This window comes from Ctenopharyngodon idella, chromosome 7, assembly GCF_019924925.1.
Source record: "Ctenopharyngodon idella isolate HZGC_01 chromosome 7, HZGC01, whole genome shotgun sequence".
Taxonomy (NCBI): Eukaryota; Metazoa; Chordata; class Actinopteri; order Cypriniformes; family Xenocyprididae; genus Ctenopharyngodon; species Ctenopharyngodon idella.
This window is the reverse complement of record NC_067226.1, coordinates 21534001-21553358: the sequence shown is the minus strand read 5'-3', so window position 1 is coordinate 21553358 and position 19358 is coordinate 21534001. Positions and strand designations below refer to the sequence as shown.

Here is a 19358-nt window from a genome sequence, read left to right as displayed (position 1 = left end):
TTAGAATACTGTTCTATCATTAATGAATAACTACACAGGAACAAATGAGTAACGCATTATTAACACTCTAGTAACTACTATTAAATAACAAGAAACTCTGATTAACTAATAAGTAAGTAATACTGCTTAGTCAAATGTGGTAGTTCACTATTAGTTATAGTGCTCAAGGAGCTCAAGTATTACCAAATCCTTCAGAAGGAATTTGGATCAGTATTCTAAAGTGAAAAGCATGATAACTCCCTTAATATTGACTGAAGTCATTGTAAGCTTTGGACGGTTTTGGATAGTAATGACTCAAGTGTTACTACATCCTTCTAAAGGAATTACTAATTATTTGGATCAGTATTCTAAAGTAAAAAAGCATGATAACTCCCTAGTATTGACTGAAGTCATTATAAGCTTTTTAGGTTTTGGATAGTAATTCTTCAGAAGGTTGTAATAATACTTAAGTCATTACTGTTCAATACTTCACAAAAACCTCAAAAGTTTACAATCACTTCAGTCAATATTAGGGAGTTATAACGCTTTTCACTTTAGAATACTGATCCAAATAATTAGTAATTCCTTCTGAAGGATTTGGTAATACTTGAGTCATTACTAGTGGGTTACAATGATCTTTACTTTAGAATTAATTATACGTTATGCAGTATTTACATTAATTATGAACCTGTCGTCCTCTGGGAGGTATGAAAAAAATAGTAGTTATTAATTAGCTAATAGTGAACTACCATATTTGACTAAGCAGTATTACTTACTAATTAGTTTATCAGAGTTTCTTGTTAGTTAATAGTAGTTACTAGAGTGTTAATAATGCGTTACTCATTTGTTCCTGTGTAGTTATTCATTAATGACGGAACAGTATTCTAAAGTGTTACCGAGGGAGCTTTAGATTCAAACAGCATGTTCTGAAGTATCTGTGGTGTGTTCTGACAGAGTTGTCTCTCTCCTGTGTGCAGTCTGTATAGCATCAGGAACGAAAGTGGCGTTATTTAACCGACTTCGCTCTCAAACAGTCAGTACACGTTACCTGCATGTAGAGGGAGGAAACTTTCACGCCAGCTCACAGCAGTGGGGAGCCTTCTACATCCACCTCTGTAAGTCTAACACATATTCACGCACACTTCTGTAGAGTAATGTTGATTGTCAAATCATTTAAGGAATAGTTCACACAAAAATGAAAATTTTGTCATCATTTACTCACCCTCAAGTTGTTCCAAACCTGTATGAGTTTCTTTCTTCTGCTGAACCCAAAAGACAATATTTTGAAGAATGTTGGTAACCAGACAGTTGACGGTAGCCATTGACTTCCATAGTAGGAAAAAAAATACTATGGAAGTCAATGGCTACCGGCATGGGCGACATTATATTTTTCCCGATGTGAGCCGTCAGCCCCAGTGCACTACAATTTGGAGCGGTTAAGGCCCGGTTAAGGACGGTAACCATTGACTTCCTACTATGGAAGTCAATGGCTACCATCAACTGTCTGGTTACCAACATTCTTCAAAATATCGTCTTTTGTGTTCAACAGAAGAAAGAAACTTGTACAGGTTTGGAACAACTTGAGATTGAGTAAATGATGACAGAATTTTCATTTTAGGGTGAACTATCCCTTTAATTAAAAAAAAAAACCTACTGACTCCAAACTTTTGAGTGGTACTGTATTCAAAGTACAATTACTTTAAAGAACTATTACACTCACTGTTAATCTTATTTTGGCCTTATTATAAATCTGACCAACATCTAAAGCACCTAACCACAGTTCACTTGGTGTTTATGATGTTTAAAGGATTAGTCCACTTTCAAATAAAATTTTCCTGATAATTTACTCACCCCCGTGTCATCCAAGATGTCCATGTCCTTCTTTCTTCAGTCGAAAAGAAATTAAGGTTTTTGATGAAAACATTCCAGGATTATTCCCCTTATAGTGGACTTCAATGGACTCCACTGTTGAAGGTCAAAATTACAGTTTCAGTGCAGCTTCAAAGGGCTCTAAACGATACCAGACGAGGAATAAGGGTCTTATCTAGCGGAAAAAATGGAACTGGCACCGCATTCATTCAGTAAGTTGATAGGGAAGGCGTAGGACATACAGCGTAAGCTTTTTGAAGAATACGGAAGGCGGAATGGCGGAACTACATGCAAGGCGATCATTTGTGTTTATAAAGCATATGACCGATCGTTTTGCTAGATAAGACCCTTATTCCTCGTCTGGTATCGTTTAGAGCCCTTTGAAGCTGCACTGAAACTGTAATTTTGACCTTCAACAGTGGAGTCCATTGAAGTCCACTATAAGGAGAATAATCATGGAATGTTTTCATCAAAAACCTTAATTTCTTTTCGACTGAAGAAAGAAGGACATGGACATCTTGGATGACATGGGGGTGAGTAAATTATCAGGAAAATTTTGTTTGAAAGTGGACTAATCCTTTAAGGGGAGGTTCGTCTGAAAATTTATATAACCCTGAGAGCAAAACTGACCATACAGGTGTGCTCTTGTTTACTTGCTATTACTGTATGTGTCTTAAACAAACCTGTTTGCTAACCGCCACAACAGGAAAAAGCACAGAAGAAGAACAGACGATCTATGCATAAATATGTTTACGTGTAATCTCTCAACCAGTGTTTCAACTGCGGAACGACATCAATAAAACAGCTTGAGAATTATATCTCACATAGCATTACATTTACCTCAGGCAAGTCATTTAATGTCCACAGCATGTTAGTTCACTAGAGAAATGAAATCCAGAGGGGAGCATTTCACTAAATATATGCACTATATTAGCTTACATATTCATTATATTTACTTTACCTGTTAGTAATGTCTTAATTGTTTAATATATGTTTAAATAAATTTGTGCTAACACTTTATTTTAGGGTCTTTTAACTAGTTCCTTATTAGCATGCATATTAATAGAATATTGGCTATTTATTAGTACTTATTGAGCACATATTAATGCCTTATTCTGAATGACCTTATTCTACTTTCTTAATCCTGCCCAATACCTAAACTTAACAACTACCTTACTGACTATTAATAAGCAGTAAATTAGGAGTTTATTGAGGGAAAAGTCGTAGTTAATAGTTTATATGTGTTCCCTATACTGAAGTGTTACCAAATTTGTTAAATAAATTAAATAATAAATGTTTAATTAATTAAAGTTAATGAAAAACCTGCCTTATGTGCAATTTACTTTTTTTTTTCAGTGTTGATTATAATATCTAAAAATAAATAGCAACTGAATTTAATAGTTTGGACTCTGTTGTTAATTGTAACCTTTAATATTATAGTAATGTGCAAGAAAGGGCTCCTGTATATAGTTTACAGCGTTAGCTGAGATAGATTTTTTTTTTTTTATCCTTAAGAAAATGTAATTTATTTAAAGAGAGAGACACAATTTGTTCAATAAACCACTGTTTGATAAAAAAATAAGAAAAAAGAAGCCATTTTTTGTTTAGTCCCCCACCCCCCCCACCCCGCTGTGTCATACCCGTACCGAACCGTGACTTTAATACCGAGGTACGTACCGAACCGTCATGTTTGTGTACGGTTACACCCCTACTATTAAGTCATTAATGTCAATTAAACAAGAAAGAAAGAAAAATAAAACCAGTCAGTGTTCTTGCTTCATTTCTTTTTTCTTTATTACTTGCTGTAACTATTTGTGTGTAATTGAAAAACATACATGCCATTGACACTGAAATGTTGGTGTTTTTACAACTGTAATGGAAGGTCTGATCACAGTCTGATGCTTAGTCTTTTTTAATTGTATTTTAGTGGATGATGAAGAGTCGGAAGGAGAGGAGTTCACTGTGCGAGACGGCTACATTCACTATGGCCAAACTGTCAAACTTGTGTGCTCCGTGACTGGCATGGCTCTTCCTAGACTTGTAAGACTCAGTCACTGTGTGTCTCTTCATCTGATGATTTTCCGCATGTTATCCTTTCTCTCTATTATCCTCTGTTTTGTTTTTTATCAGGTGACAGTATATATAATTAACAGACAAGTCTGTAGGGGTCATAATCAGTCATTGCTGCAAAAAAAAGTTCTTTGGGTACATGAAGCCAATACAATGTTGATGTCCTAAAGTTTATATGATACTTCTGCACTCACAGATCATCCGTAAAGTGGACAAGCAGACCGCTTTGCTGGATGCAGATGACCCCGTCTCCCAGCTGCATAAGTGTGCCTTTTACCTGAAGGATACAGAGAGGATGTACCTGTGCCTTTCTCAAGAGAGGATCATCCAGTTTCAAGTGAGTACCACATTGGAAACTTTTTACTACTTATTCAATATATAATGTGTGTTAGTGTGTATATATATATATTTTCTTAGTGGAAGCATTACTTTTGCTTAACTTTTAAGTTAATAAAATAATTTTTATAGTAATTTCACATCCATATATTTATTTATTTTGGTAGCCATCTATTAAAGAGTTAGTTCACCCCAAAATGAAAATTCTGTCATTACTCACCCTCATGTCCTTCCAAACTTCTAAGACTTTTGTTCATCTTCAGAACACAGATGAAGATCTTTTTGAAATCTGAACAATGTCTGTCCCTCCATTGACAGCTACACAATGACCACTTTGACGCTTAAAAAAGTTCATAAAGAGATCGTAAAGCTAATCCATATGAATCAAGCGGTTTAGTCCAAATTTTCTGAAGAGATTAGATCGCTTTCTATGATAAATAGATTTAGTTTAGGCTTTTACTCACATATAAACATTGATCAGCGAACATAAGCAAAAGCGCAACCGAATGTGAAAGACGAACAAGAACAAACCTCTTCCAGAAGCTCAAACGTGCTGTCCGACACACAAGAATGAACCTCATTGGTTACGCAGCACGTTCTAGCTTCCAGAAGAGGTTTGTTCATGTGCGATAATGATTGTATATTATCTAAATTTTCTATGCTATTTTTTGAGATTTATGTGTGTTTTGTGTGTCTGTGTGCTTGTAGGCTACTCCATGCCCAAAGGAACCAAATAAAGAGATGATAAATGATGGTGCCTCCTGGACAATCATCAGCACTGATAAAGCAGAATACACGTTCTATGAGGGCATGGGCCCTGTACACACCCCCGTCACACCTGTGCCTGTGGTCGAGAGCTTACAGGTAACACACTTACTGGCGTTGAACACTCACAAGTCTCTGTCTGCAGTTGATAATGTATGTACACTATGTATGTGTGTTTGAGCAGTTAAATGGCGGGGGAGATGTAGCGATGCTGGAGCTGACAGGACAGAACTTCACTCCAAGTCTGCGGGTGTGGTTCGGTGACGTAGAGGCTGAAACCATGTACAGGTATGGATATTATTTGAAAAGATATCCATATAGGAAAAGGGAGTATACATCCAAGAGGATTTGAAATGTAATTTATGTATGAACAGATTATTTTATAGTGGGAATTTTAGTACTGAGTTATATTAAGTTATAAGTTATTTAATTAGGATTTGGTTTAGGGTTAGTTGCTTGTAATTTACTGTTATTACTGTAGTAAGTACATGTAAGATGTGTAACAGGGACACAAAAATACTTTTAAGTGCACTACAAGTGTACATTCAATACAAGTAAGTCCACTTCTTTTTCACAATGGAGTCCTAAATCCTTACAAACCTGTTAAATGCAACAGGATTTGACAGGTCGTAGGTTAAATGAAGTGCCTCTGCCTTGTAAAATTTGAAGTGAACAAGACCCCACATGTTTTGTTTAATCTGTATTAAAGCTTTATGTGGTAGTTAAAGAAAAAGATGTACTTTTATTACCACTGTCATTTAAAAATATTGCAGGCAATAACAGACTGAATTATTAATAGACATTATATTTCCTCTGAAGGTGTGGGGAGAGCATGCTGTGCGTCGTCCCAGACATCTCGGCGTTCCGAGAGGGCTGGCGGTGGGTGCGGCAGCCGGTGCAGGTCCCCGTAACGCTGGTCCGAAACGACGGTATCATCTATTCGACGACACTCACATTCACATACACGCCCGAACCCGGCCCCCGTCCGCACTGCAGCGCAGCCGGCGCCATCCTACGAGCGGGCAACACCAGCTTGCTTTCCACGACTGGCAACAGCGCGGGAGGGACTGGAGAAATGACACCCTATGGAGCCAACAGCACGTCTAACGCCGTCACAGCGTCGTCCTCTAATGCAGCCGCGGCTGTGGTGTTATAACACACGCAGCAGTGCTCACAAACTCACAACGTACTATGCGTGAAACAGAAGACTACAAACTATTTGTAAAAGTGCTGCATATTGAGTTTCAAAATAAAATCCCTTAACAGCGGAGACGGAAATCAAGGGATAGATGGGCAAAAAAGGCAAAACCTGTGGCGAGGACAAAATATTTGAGAGATGGTTCTCCTGTGCCCTCTTGTGGTTTTCTCTAAGGAGCCGGTCTGGTGCTAGCAATAGACAATGCCTGAGAGGAAACACCAGCAGGTGTCGAAGACATGGAGATAAGACCACAGCAATGATACATCAGCCATGTACAAAATGTGTCGACTGAAAATTATGTTTAGTCTCCTATGTTTCTTCCTTCTGGTCTGTGTGTGCGATTGGGTAAGATGTATCATAACCTGGGAGGTCTAAACTCTTAGGTAAAGGGTCACATTGAAATTGTGAGATGACAGTTTTTCTGGACCAAGGATATTGTATAAGCTTTAGTAAAGGTACATTTTTTTTTTTCTTCATACCTTTTTTATATCAAACATTATAGTACACTTTTGTTACCAAATAGGTTCTATTCCTCCTCTGAGCTTCACCTCTTTTTTTTTCTGTATATAGATACTTTCATATACATCTGTTCGCTTGGACTCCTTCAGTTTTGATACTTTGTATTTTGTAATACCGTTTTTTTTTTTTTTTTTTTTTTTCCATACGGTTTTAGTTTTTAATTTTTCATTTGGGAGAAACTCAGAGGGCCTGTTTTTATCATTCGTTTTTAATGAAGTCTTTAAAAAGAAAAGAGCTTTAAGCAATGCCTCTGCCTTGCCTGCATTACAATATGCGCTACGCTTCCTTTAAGCATTTCATCATTGATGTGTCTAGATCTCACAAAAGGAACAATGCCATCTTTCTATGTCTTATTGGGAATATAAACCAGAAAACACAATATAGAAGATTTGGATGCAACGTGTCTCTTCGATACGGTAGCCATAGTGTAGTTCATTTGCTCTAGGGCACAAGTAGGATCTCACATATCAATATCAGAAAGTTCACTGTAGTTGGATATTTGTAACGGACAAGTTCTGACACGAGTTTAGACTCCGACAGTTTTAGTGCTGTTTTATAATGTTTCCTTTCTAAAATCCAGTTTTTTGTCTTCCTGAACTTCCATTTGCATTTTCTAAAATTTGAAATGCTCTCAAAAACAGATGATTTGAAGACGTGCTCTACCATTAGATGTGGCCTTACTGGAACAAAGGTTCCTGCTTTAGTTCACCCCTTCAAAAGGAGGTTTACAAACGCGACCCGAGGAACCAAGCCTTGCATTTTGAACATTTTACATGCGATTTTTTTGATATTTAAACTCCCTAAACTTTATTTTCATTTGGATTTAGAAGATCTAAATGTGTAATAGATACGAACATACCCAAAGATATTATATTGCATTGTTGTCTTTTTTTTTTTTTTTTTTTAATATTTGAAGAGTATGTTGGGATTTATGGCCTCTCGCACACCAAAAGTAGGAAGCTTTACTCCGTTGGTCATTGATGTGTTTATCGTGGCCTTGGTGTCTCACCAACAAGTAGACTAGTTTTAATGACAACAAAAAAAAACCTAGCTGTAATGAACTCATCAACCAGCACTAATAGTGTTTTGTGACTTTCTTTTTTATGTACAGTAATTTAACTTTTGAATTTTATGCATCCATTTGTAAGAAAAAAAAAAAAGAAAGAAAGAAAAAAAAAACAAAAGAAAGAAAGAAAATGAGAAACCATTCAGCCATTTTTTTTCTGTGTCTATGGCTCTTAACCCAGTTATGTCCTTGGTGTTTCTCGTCAAAACGGTTGGGTGTTTAGTGTCCGAGTTTGTCCTTACATTGTATGCTAATGTCTGGATAGTAATTGGACATCATGGGACTAGAAACATGGAAGTTAATGGCCTTTAAATGTGTGTGTCTCAAAGATGTAAGCATACAGCAATACTGTATAGGTCACTTTGTGTGTCTTGGTCTGTGGAAATAGCCACTGATTTTTCACCAGCCTGATCCACAATGTATGTGGTCATGAAGAACAGCTGGCTCAACTAGAGTCATATTCACTTTCTTTTACACTTCTTCTTCCTCATCCTCCTCCTCTTCTTCATACTAATTTAATCAGACACCTTTTTGGTAGGTTTGTAGATTTGCGTGGATCCTGCACTGTCTTCCTTACTTGGAAAATCTGTAGTGTTGTACAAGTAGGCGACCCGTCAAATAAGGCAATACTCCAGCATTGTAGGCCTATAATGTAGTTTATTTCGGGGAAAACTGTAACTTGAATGTTTCTGCAAAAAAAAGGAAAAAAAAGAGAAAAAAAAGAAGAAAAAAAATTCACATGTTGCCTCCACTAGATTTTTCTTTTCATCATTAGCATCATCATCCCTCTTTCTTTCTCCGTGACAGCCTCTTTGCAAAAATCTTCCATGAGGTAGTTTAACCTGAAACTCTTGCACTCGGTTTCCCAGAATTCTCGCATTACAGTCTTCTTCCATTTTACAATGTTCTTGCAAATTCAGAATAATATAAACGCACACTTCCATTTGGGGGAAGATGGCACTAGGCAAAAGCATGGATGCATTTTTTACAGATATTTTTAATTTGTCATCTTAAACTTTTACTAGCAGTCCATTTGATTTGTTATGTTTGATGGTTTTTAACTAAAGTCACTGTCATTGTAAGAGCTTCCATTCAAGCAAGTCATTTTTTCCCATTATTATTCAAACGCTTCCCTTGATTTATATTAGATCACGACCCAAAAAAGACAAAAACAAGTGCTTTAAGCCAGTCCGCCTTGAAATGATACAGCATCATTGAAACAACTCCTACACAAACGAAAGAAAGCGATTAATTCAGACCATAAATTCAGTTTGACTTTATCATGTTTTTGTTAGCATAGCGCAATATTATCATCATTTATGCATTTATAGTGAGAACATTTTTGAACCGCTCCATCACTCTGATCGCTGCCTCTGTTCCACGTTTTGTTGACATTGTGGATTTGCTCAGCTCTGCCCCTCCCTTACCATGGTGTTGTGGTGGTAAAGTGCATTATGTTGCTCTTTGAACAAACCAATCGACAATCTTGCTGTTTTTTACTGTTTACATTTTTTGAAGGTGTTGAGCTTTAGAATGAAGGACTTGTTCAGACCCATATCTGAAACTGACATGTTGCGCTGTGTGTTTTAATTGCACAGAAAATTGGAGGATAACAAAATCCATAAATTTGCATTATATAATTTTTCTGTCAGTTATAAATCAATGGAAGAGCTCAAAACATTTTTTTTTTTCATTAATTGTCCAAGGCACGTATGTGGAGGTCATGTGCCGAGCCTTAAAAACACATTTAATGGCAAATCTGAGTGAACAAATAGTCGTTATTTCCTTTCCATTATATATTACATTTCTCCATTAACTTTGCTCTTCCAAAAACAACTATTTTTGTGCTTAATGAGCTCTGATCAATGTATAGGTGATATGCCAAATGTCTTATACTTACATTTTCATGCACTGCTTTTCAAACATGGCACCAGAGGCAGCTTTTCAAAGATATCTCAATAGTTATAGAAGAGAGAAAGATGAAAATAAATGCTTATGTACTGTAGACAAACTGTGGTAACTTTAGCGGTTCTCTAGTTCCATACAAAGAGCTTGAATTGGTCATAATGTTGTCTTGCTTTGCCTTTTGGACATGAACATGTAATCAAAGGCTTAAATAGGGCACAACTTTTTCTGTTTTACCATCGGGGGAGTTTTGTGGCCGCATGTGTTATATTGCATCTTGTCACGTTATTATGCCTCTAGGACAGTTTTAGTTATGTAATTCACCCTTTCCGCTGGTTTTGCACTTAGAGAAAACCACATTTGTCTAGATTAGTTGCTTACAGTCACTTTTCATGTAAAGCAATCCTGCTGTGCCTAATTTGATGCTCTGTGTTAGGCTTTATGTGTGCAGCTCGTCCTCCACCCTTCTTAAGCTTTTACTTCCATTTGTGTCTTTTTTTTTTTTTTTTGCTCTCTTTTCTTCTTTGTCTGCTCTAGTTATAATATTCAGAGGTATCAGTATGGTAGCAATCTCAGTTCTTAATGGGCCGCTGATGTTAGGATCGTGGGCCCTCGTGAAACAAGGAGAATTAGTTCTGTTTCATTTGTCTGTTTGTTTGATTTTGTACATATTGCACCTGCTCAGTTCCATATGTCATTAAATAATAAAACTGCAATATTGGCATAAAAACCTAGAAATAAAAGTGAGATTTATTTGCATTGTATATTCTTTTTTTACGACTGCAACTTCTACAGGTGTCATGAACTGCTTTTAATTTTTATAATGTTCTCTGAGGTCATAAGGTTATAATGTTATCAAGATTTTTACATCCTAATTTAGAAGTAATAAGTTATTTTCTATCCTGTTTTTGACCCTCTCATTGAAACACTCAGTTTTGATAGGTGTGCCGCATTCAAGACTTGAAAGTAAACTGGGTAACAGTTTTGCATATTAAAATAATTTTCAACATCTCTGCCATTACACGTGGAATTGTTTTAAAAAACTTCTGATGCTGAAAAATATCTCTTTACATACTTGAAACATTTGCGACATTTTTTCGATAAAGGCTTGATCCCCGCCCTGAAGGACAATCAAAACAAAATGTTGGGGAAAGTTGTGTACCTGTAATATCAAGCTTTACCTGTAAATATGAAGATAGTAGTTTTGGCCACCCCTGAAACTGGTCATACAGAAGTACATTAAAGGCAATTCATACATAAAGTGACTTCAAAAATGACGAACATTATTCCATTTTTTTTTTTTTTTTTTTTTTTCTCAGTTAAAAAATGTGTCACTCAAACACATGAAAGCCTATGCACCTTTTTCTGTTAGGTTATAATAATATGAATATAGGTTGTTTATTGTCGCTACATGTTCATTAGATATTGGATTTCCTAAAATAATATACAAGCAGAAAAAGTACTGTATTGAAACCGAATAAAGTCTTAAGCCAGTTTCCAGTTATAGCCTTCATTCCGCCATTAAGAAACGTAGCCTACCTTTATCCACGTCGGTCAAATCCTCAGTATGCGCGTGCTCTAGTCTAGCGCACTATGTTCGTGTCCGAAAGATGCGATTCTCAGTTCAGTGTTCTGTTTATTCAATTTGCTGCTCTGATTTGCGAACTGGCAGGAACGGTTGATTGTAAAGGAGTGAACGCAAAAGCAGACGCCACTGGGTTTTAGAATAATAATAACTAAGCGTCTGACACTTTGAGAGACAAGTTAATTGACTGAGCGATTCGTGAACTTCCGTTAAAGGAGCATATTAAAATTATTCAGAGCAGCATATCATCTTATTTTACAGGACCCTCACAAAAAAAATATTAGAAATACTGTTAATGTTAATTTGATACTGTAGGCAAACAATAAAAAAGAAAGAAATATTACAAATGAGAATTGGACACAATCCAGCCACTGTTTTGGGATTATCATCGATGCTCCCTGGTTTTCACGGTGCATTGTGGGACTTTTTAGGAAGCGACCGTTTCAGTGCCCTGGAAGGATTCTGCGACTGAGACAGCCCTTAAAATGGCTGACTCCCTGGTAAGTGCCCTGACTACTGAACTAGGGAGCTGATTGAGACACACGTCACGTTTCTGCAAGCAAGTGTCTTCTAAGACGAGTCCAGCTCTTCATACTTCTCTTTTCTCCAGTGCGGGCGGACAGCATAGCAGTGGGGTCGAGTCCTCTCTTTCTTTTGATTATTTTTCTTTTTTGCTTTATTTAAGCAAAGCTGTAAAAGGCTGTTTTCATGGCCGGTAACGGTGCGCTTTTGAGTGCTGAATTGTTGTTCTCACAGCTGGTGAGAGCAGTGTCTACAAAGAGAGGAGAGCACACGACAGGCTGCACACAATCCCTGTCTGTGTTGCCGCGGCCGTTCCCCTGCGTACTTCAGCACTTTTAAAGAGCAAGTCCCTGAAAGAGCTCACACAAGTAGAGCTTGTGTCTTTTTAAATATGACATTCTACTTGTGTGTTTCTGGATGCGGTCGTTACCTGGCACCGAGGGATGGTCACGATCGCTGCATCATGTGTCTGGTCTTAAAGCACGCTGAGGCAGCATTTGTGGATGAGTCATGTACCCATTGTGGGAAGATGACCATCTCAGAGTTGCGATCGAGACTCCAGTTCCTGCAAAGGGCCGGAGTCCCAGTGTCGCTGCCTCATTCCAATCCTCCTCAGGGTGGAATCCTCCACTGTGTTCCGAGCAATCGCGGTTGGACGGTTGGTATCTCGGGGTGGCGCGTGCTGGTTCTCAGCCACCCACCCCGGTTCCTTTCTTCCCGGAGGTGCATGAAGAACTCATTGGTACATGGATGGCACCTTTTACTGCCTGAAACCGTTCCGGTGGGTCCTCCTCCCTCACCACCCTTGATGGCGGTGCAGCGAAGGGTTATATGCGCATCCCCCCCCGGTGGAACGGGCCATTGCTATGCAACTGTGCCCTAACTCCCCCTGGTGGGGGGAGCCGTCTCTCCCTTCCCAGGCCTGTAAGCACTCGTCGGATCTTACAGGCAGGGCTTACCAGGCCCGCGGGGAAGCCGCTTCTGCCTTACATGCTATGGCGTTGTTGCAGGTCCATCAGGCCAAGGCACTTCAGGACCTCGCGCTTCGTACGACGAAGGTTACGCCGCGGTCGGTGAGTCGTGTGATGTCCACTTTGGTGGTCCAGGAATGCCATCTCTGGCTGTGTCTGGCCGACATGAGGGATACTGACAAAGTCAGGTTTCTTAATTCCCCTGTGTCCCAGACCGACCTCTTCGGCCGGTTGTATATTGTATATTATCTTTGGGCAAAGTTCTCGGCTGTACAGAAGCAGTCTGAGGCCATCAGCCACATCCTGCCACAGCGGTCAGCTGCTGTGATCACCCATCCACTGCGTCCACCCATCCGCTGCCGGCAGCACCTCAGCCTGCTCGTCGCCGAGGGCGCACCCCTGCGGCTGACCCCGCTCCCGCGCCACAGCAGCAGCCTCCATCCAAGTGGCGCCGTGGAGCCGGTCGCAAGCGGGGTGCCCAGCCCGTCGAGGCTCCCGCCAAGAAGGGCGGTAAAGCCGAGAGCAAGAGGCCCTAGGAGGGCAACCCGGAGATGGATGGGACTGCTCTTCAGGAGATGGTGACCGCACCACTCCTTCCCCCGGAGGAGGGCTGGGTGGTAAATCCTTTGTTTCGTTTTGTTTCTGTTCCGCATGGTACCCAAATTTTCAAAAAAGAGCAGTTTCCTTCATCTCCGGGTCCAAAAAGGGCTTGGAGAGTAGTGGGAGGAGAAAAATCTCTCCACTCTCATCCCCCTCTTCAGGCTTCTTCTGGAGCATATGCATTGCCATGGCTGGTTTTCGAACAAAAAAACAGAAAATAAAAAACAGAAAACAACTCCGTCACGGCCACCTTTTTGTTTTCTCACTTAAGTCAGCTTTGTTGTCTGGCAGACTGACTTGGGTGGCCTTTCCATCCCTTCACTTAAGTCTTATTACGGCTGATATTATAGGGATGTTCAGTAGCGTGTTTATCCACCACACAAAGCACGCAATTGCATGGGGCCCCACGGGCTTGGGGGGCCCTCGCGATTTCTCCCCCGGGAACGCAATCGCGGGGCCCCCTCCCGGACATTAATTTGTTTTGCTTGTTTTTTGCGCGCGTGCAGTGTGATTTTTCTATCGAATGCTGAATTCGGAAATGATTAGCTACTTTGGTACATAAAGTGGCTGGCTGGCAGCTGGACAGAATAGTCTGGTGCTCCCGATGGACGGGTTATAGAAATTATAGAAAATCATAGGTTCAGGTGGGTGGCGGATGGTGATTTAATTTTAACAGGGGGGTGACGTTAGAGCTCATCCGCACATCACTAATGCCAACTGGCGCCCTCTGCAGATCAAGAAAATCCAGTAAACAATTATATTTACTAGGGGTGGGAGAAAAAAACGATGCATCATGAAGCCACATGAAGGGGGCGAAACATCGTATGGCAGTTTCCCAAGTCAGGTCGTCTTCAATTCGTGATTTTGTGGGACCTTCATCACTTGAAAGAACAGGTAAGAATACGGAACACGAATCAACTATGTACTTTTATTCTAACATTTGTCGATAGCATTACATTTATACATTTAGCTTTTTAAAAACAAGTATTGCCAAAAATACCACATCATAGTTTTTGGTAGCATTGACTTTTTGCGTACCAAGACACCTTGCTCTTTCAAGCAGCGTTGGGAAATTCAATTCATTGTAATGACTCGGTTCATTTGAACAATTCATTTGGATAACTTGAATCAATAAATAGTGTCAAGCAGCGTTGGAAAATCCAATTCATTGTAATGACTAGGTTCATTTGAATAACTCATTTGGATATCTTTAATCGATTAATAGTGTCAAGCAGCGTTGGGAAATCCAATTCATTGTAATGACTCGGTTCATTTGAACAATTCATTTGGATATTTTCAATCAATTATGCACACCATCTATAACGATTATGAGCTCAGGATGCTACATTTTATAAAAATTTGTACTATTTTTCAACTCTCTCTTTTGCTCTCTCTCTCTCTGTGTGTGTGTGTGTGTGTGTGTGTGTGTGTGTGTGTGTGTACGTGCAGGTTTTTAATATAATATTGATTTGAAATTGTAAAGATTCAGAAAGGTTGCAATGTATAGAATGCATGTATAAAATATAGAAACCTAATGTGTGTGTGTGTGTGTGTGTGTGTGTGTGTGTGTAACTAGGAAAAGTTTATAATAAAAATTATCATTAGGAAAATGTCATTCCAACTTTGAAAATAAAATATAAATTGTATCCTCTCTTTACACAGCCTGCCAACACATCAGGAAAGTTGGATATTGGGTGCGTAACAATGACTCCTGGTGTGCTGAAATACTATGGACTCTGAAGAGAGCGTGACATCACATTACTCAATGAAAAGTGCTGAGGACAATTTGTTTCCCGATAGTGCAATTGCAAAATCCTTCACCTGTAGTGAAAAAAAGACCTCCTACCTTGTGAATCATGGCCTTGCACCCTACATTAAGAACAGTCTGTTGGACAAAGTGGAAAAACAACAGTGGCTTTGTTTTACTGTTTGACGAGTCACTCAACAAAAAGCTTCAGTTGAAACAAATGGATGTTCATGTAAGGTTCTTAGATTTGGTTACCAACAGAGTAACTATCCACTACCTTGATTCTGCCTTCCTGGGGCATGGAACAGCAGAATGTTGCCTGTCACACTTCACTTCATTGACAGACTTAATCTGTCTGATTTATTGTAAGTCTGCATGGATGGCCCCAATGTCAACCTAAAATTTTACAAGAATTTCAAAACAAGAGTCCTGTCTGAAGTTACAGGAGTTGCTTGATGTGGGGACATGTTCTCTGCACAATGTACACAATTCATTCAGACATGCAATTCATGCAACTGGGTGGGATATTGGGGACATACTCAGTGCCTTCCATACTCAGATTTTGTCAGTATCACAGGATCAACAATCTTTCCAAAGAAGTTCTGTCCCCATCAGTGGGTTGAAAATGTTGCCACACGAGCATTGGAAGTAATCCCTCATTTGATAAAATTTGTAAAAACAGTTGAGGGGGACAAGCGGTTCACTACACCCAAATGCAAGAAATTTTTAGCAGTGAAAGCAGCATGTAATGATAAACTCTTACCAGCCAAGCTACATTTTTTCATTTTTGTAGCTAAACATGTGCAGTCCTATCTGCAGAAGTACCAGACAGACAGTCCTATGGTCCCTTTCTTGACAAAAGATTGGACAGAGATGGTTTGTAATATTATGTCCACAGTCCTGAAACCCAGCGTGATTGAATCTATGAAAGACCCTGTCACAAATGCAAAATACACAGTCACAGATGAAGACACACTAAGCACGTCAAAAGTAGATGTGGGTTTTTTAACTGCCAGGGCTTTGAAACTCCAAGCCGGAAAGGTTGGTAAAAGGAGTTTTTGGGAATTTTCCTCAGATGCCAAGAAATGCCAGATTGAGCTACTGAAATGACTTCTGGATAAATCACCTGTCCAGTCCAGCTTTGTACCACAGACTTCCTGTCTTAACCCTCAGTTAGTGGAAAACAGTCTTGAAGTGTGTGTAAAAAAGTTTACAAGACTTCTGAATCACTTGTTGGATCTGAAAAGATGCACAGAGCCCAAATGTGAAGATGATCTCAGGCAATACAAAGCTTTTGTTGACATACCTGCAAATTCGAAAGTGGTGAAAAAGGTGATATGTTAACAAAGTAAATAGTAAATAAACATTTATTGACACTAGGGCTGGGCATTGATACAAATTTCACAATTGGATTCGATATTGATTCAGAAGCTTGCGATTTGATTTTGATTTGATTACCTTCAATTCAATAATGATTAATTTGGGGCCTATCAGGTACAGTACATGACAAATTTCCTCAAAGAAAAAAATCTCTCAACTAATTCTGTAAACTATACAGGGAACCACAGCTGGTACATCATTATAATATTAAATATTAAAATGTATTGATTTGTAAGCTACTTAAATTACACATAAAGACATTTTTATAATAACATTATAATAAATTTTTTAATGACATAATTATGTTTCTACTCGTTTTTAATATCGGCCTAAACATTTAAATGGTGGCCGTCATAAAACGGTTTTATACATTCAGTATTGAAGCACATGTTAAGTAGGAATATGCAATGGCCTATAGTCACAGTGGATATATATCAAAATGCTCCGGTCCAAGTTCATTTTTGTAGCTGACTAACAAGTTTTTTGACATTGAACGGCTTTTCTGAGGTAAATGTGATATTTTTACAAGCTGTTTTATTGGCGCTTTTCCGCGGTTGAAACAATGATTGATCGATTAACGTTACATATGACATGATATGGATTTCAGTAAGTTGTACTGGATCTTTCAACATACTTTCGGTATTCATTCATCCTACATCCATTCATGTTTATTTCGTGTTGTAAAGCGGAAGAGATAATCGGTTCACGTGCACTCTGCCTCTGTTTGAACCAAAGTCCCTTTAAGTGTTATTCTATAGTCTTTGGTTTGAACTGAAGCACTACAGTGATGTGTCGGTCACACCACAGAGCGCCAAAAAAGATCATGACAGCTCGAGAGATAGCACAACAGCTCTGTATAGTGACTATGACTGTCAGACATCACCTCTAGATATTTTCTTTGCAAAGAAAATGCATGGTCAGGGATGAATATAAAGACCTCTGGCAAATTTTTAAGATGATTCTTGTGTCCTCTCATGGACAGGCGACTGTTGAAAGAGGCTTCTCTGTGAATTCTGCCATTCTTGTGGAGAACAAAAAAGAAATGACATACACATCGCAGAGACTAGTATGTGACTATGTGGCAAAAATGGGGGGGTCAAGTAAATAACAGATGATCCAGAGCTGTAAATTAGCAAGACATCGAATGAGGAATACCTTGGCAGTCAGCGAGAAGCAAGCAAAAGGAAAGGTGAAAACAAAGTGGCAGAGCACACAAAGAAAAAAAGGCAACTTGAAAATGACATAATAAGCCTTGAAAAAGAAATTGATAAAGCAGCAACAGAGGCAGAAACCTCTTCCAAGGCAAGAGATGCCATACTGCTTAAGAAAAGCTTTAAAAGAAAAGAAAGCTGAATTGGCTGTATTGTCAACAAGATCAGGGGTGTAAGGATGCTCGGGACTTGCAAAACCAAGTGCATTCAGGACTCAGTTTCCTATTTTTATTATCTAATATGTTCATATTGATTTTGTAGCACCAAATAAAGTCTCCTACACATTTGCATTTAATTTCTTGAATATGTTATTCAAAAAGCACATTTAGTGCAGTTTTTTACAATGTTTTTTATTTGTATAAATTTATAGTTCCTATGGAATGTTTTCATGGATTGTTGAGAATACATTTCAGGTGTTCAATATGTTGCCTGTTGGTCTTGAAAATAAAAAATAGGTGCTGGAAAAAGTGCTTAAAAGTCCTTGATTTTCATTAAGTGGTGCCTGTATGAACCCTGTAGTTATTATGTGCTTGTACTGAATATAGACTTTTTATATTTAAAATGTTTATATATTTATAATAAATAAAAATATATATATTTATATTGCACTGTTTATATTTTTGGACTCAGTTGTGATGTGTCTTCCTAATGCATTAAAAAACTAGGTAACACTTTATGATAAGGTTCATTAGTTAGCATTAGTTAACTACTTTAGTAACATGAACTAAGAATGAACAATACTTCTACAGCATTTATTAATCTTAGTTAGGATTTTTTTTTATCAACTAACATTAACAAAGATTAATAAATACTGTAACAAATGTTTTGCTCATTGTTAGTTCATGTTAGTTAATACATTAACAAATGTTAAGAAATTAAACCACATTGTAAAGTGTTACCAAAAACTGTATACACCTTTTGCATTCCAGGGTCTGTTTGTACCTGGAGGAACGTAAGCTTATAAAACAGTCATAACAAACACTGTAAAAAATGAATGTGATTTTAACAGTGAAATATTGTAAAAACGCTACGGAAAAAAAATTGTAAATAGGTTAACAGTAAGTTCCAGTACTATATACAGGGAAAAACTGTAAAAGCTCTTACCAGACATTTTATGTAATTTTCACAGTAAAATGCTGTAAAATGCACAATTTTTAGAAGTAAAAAAGAACAAATCAATGTATAATTTACAGTCAAAAACTGTAAACTGATATTCCCACAATTCCCTGTGTGACACTCCACATTTGAAAGTATTTTGTTTAAAAAATCATGTTTCTTAATAGTTTTTGTTATCAGTTATGTACATTAGGGTTTTATGTTACATCTTCTGTTGTTTAATGAATGTTTATTGCATTATGTAAGTGTTGTGTGTTACCATGATGGTGTTTTGCGTTTGCGTGAATGACTCTTTGCACCCTCTTTACATTAGTATATACTTCAGCTCGTGGAAAAGCTATTTGTGATGAACTCTGATTCTTCATGTGGCTTTCTCTTTTACCACCTGCATTATTATGGTGGTTGTCAGTATATGTTAAAGGTACAAAACAGATTTTAGTAGTAGTGTGCATTGTTCAATTTACTTGTTTACATTCAAATTTTCTTGTTTGTAAATTACAGTTTTATACTGTAAAATTG

General features: G+C 38.1%; 1 protein-coding gene and 1 long non-coding RNA gene across 2 annotated transcripts in view; both read left to right on the top strand.

Annotated features, from left to right (window-relative positions):
* rbpjb (recombination signal binding protein for immunoglobulin kappa J region b) overlaps positions 1–10466 on the top strand; it is a 58477-nt gene extending 48011 nt beyond the window's left edge. Inside the window, exons 6-11 of the mRNA XM_051900973.1 lie at positions 957–1094; positions 3776–3888; positions 4115–4255; positions 4963–5118; positions 5204–5307; positions 5839–10466. Of these exons, the coding sequence (XP_051756933.1) occupies positions 957–1094; positions 3776–3888; positions 4115–4255; positions 4963–5118; positions 5204–5307; positions 5839–6175 (989 nt within the window). The 3' untranslated portion in view covers positions 6176–10466. The remainder of the gene's footprint in view (positions 1–956; positions 1095–3775; positions 3889–4114; positions 4256–4962; positions 5119–5203; positions 5308–5838) is intronic.
* A 1189-nt stretch (positions 10467–11655) lies between these two features.
* LOC127516398 (uncharacterized) lies at positions 11656–16812 on the top strand. Its single transcript, XR_007930980.1, has 2 exons — positions 11656–14279; positions 15048–16812. It is a non-coding gene; the product is annotated as an uncharacterized LOC127516398 (long non-coding RNA).
* Positions 16813–19358: the final 2546 nt, after the last annotated feature.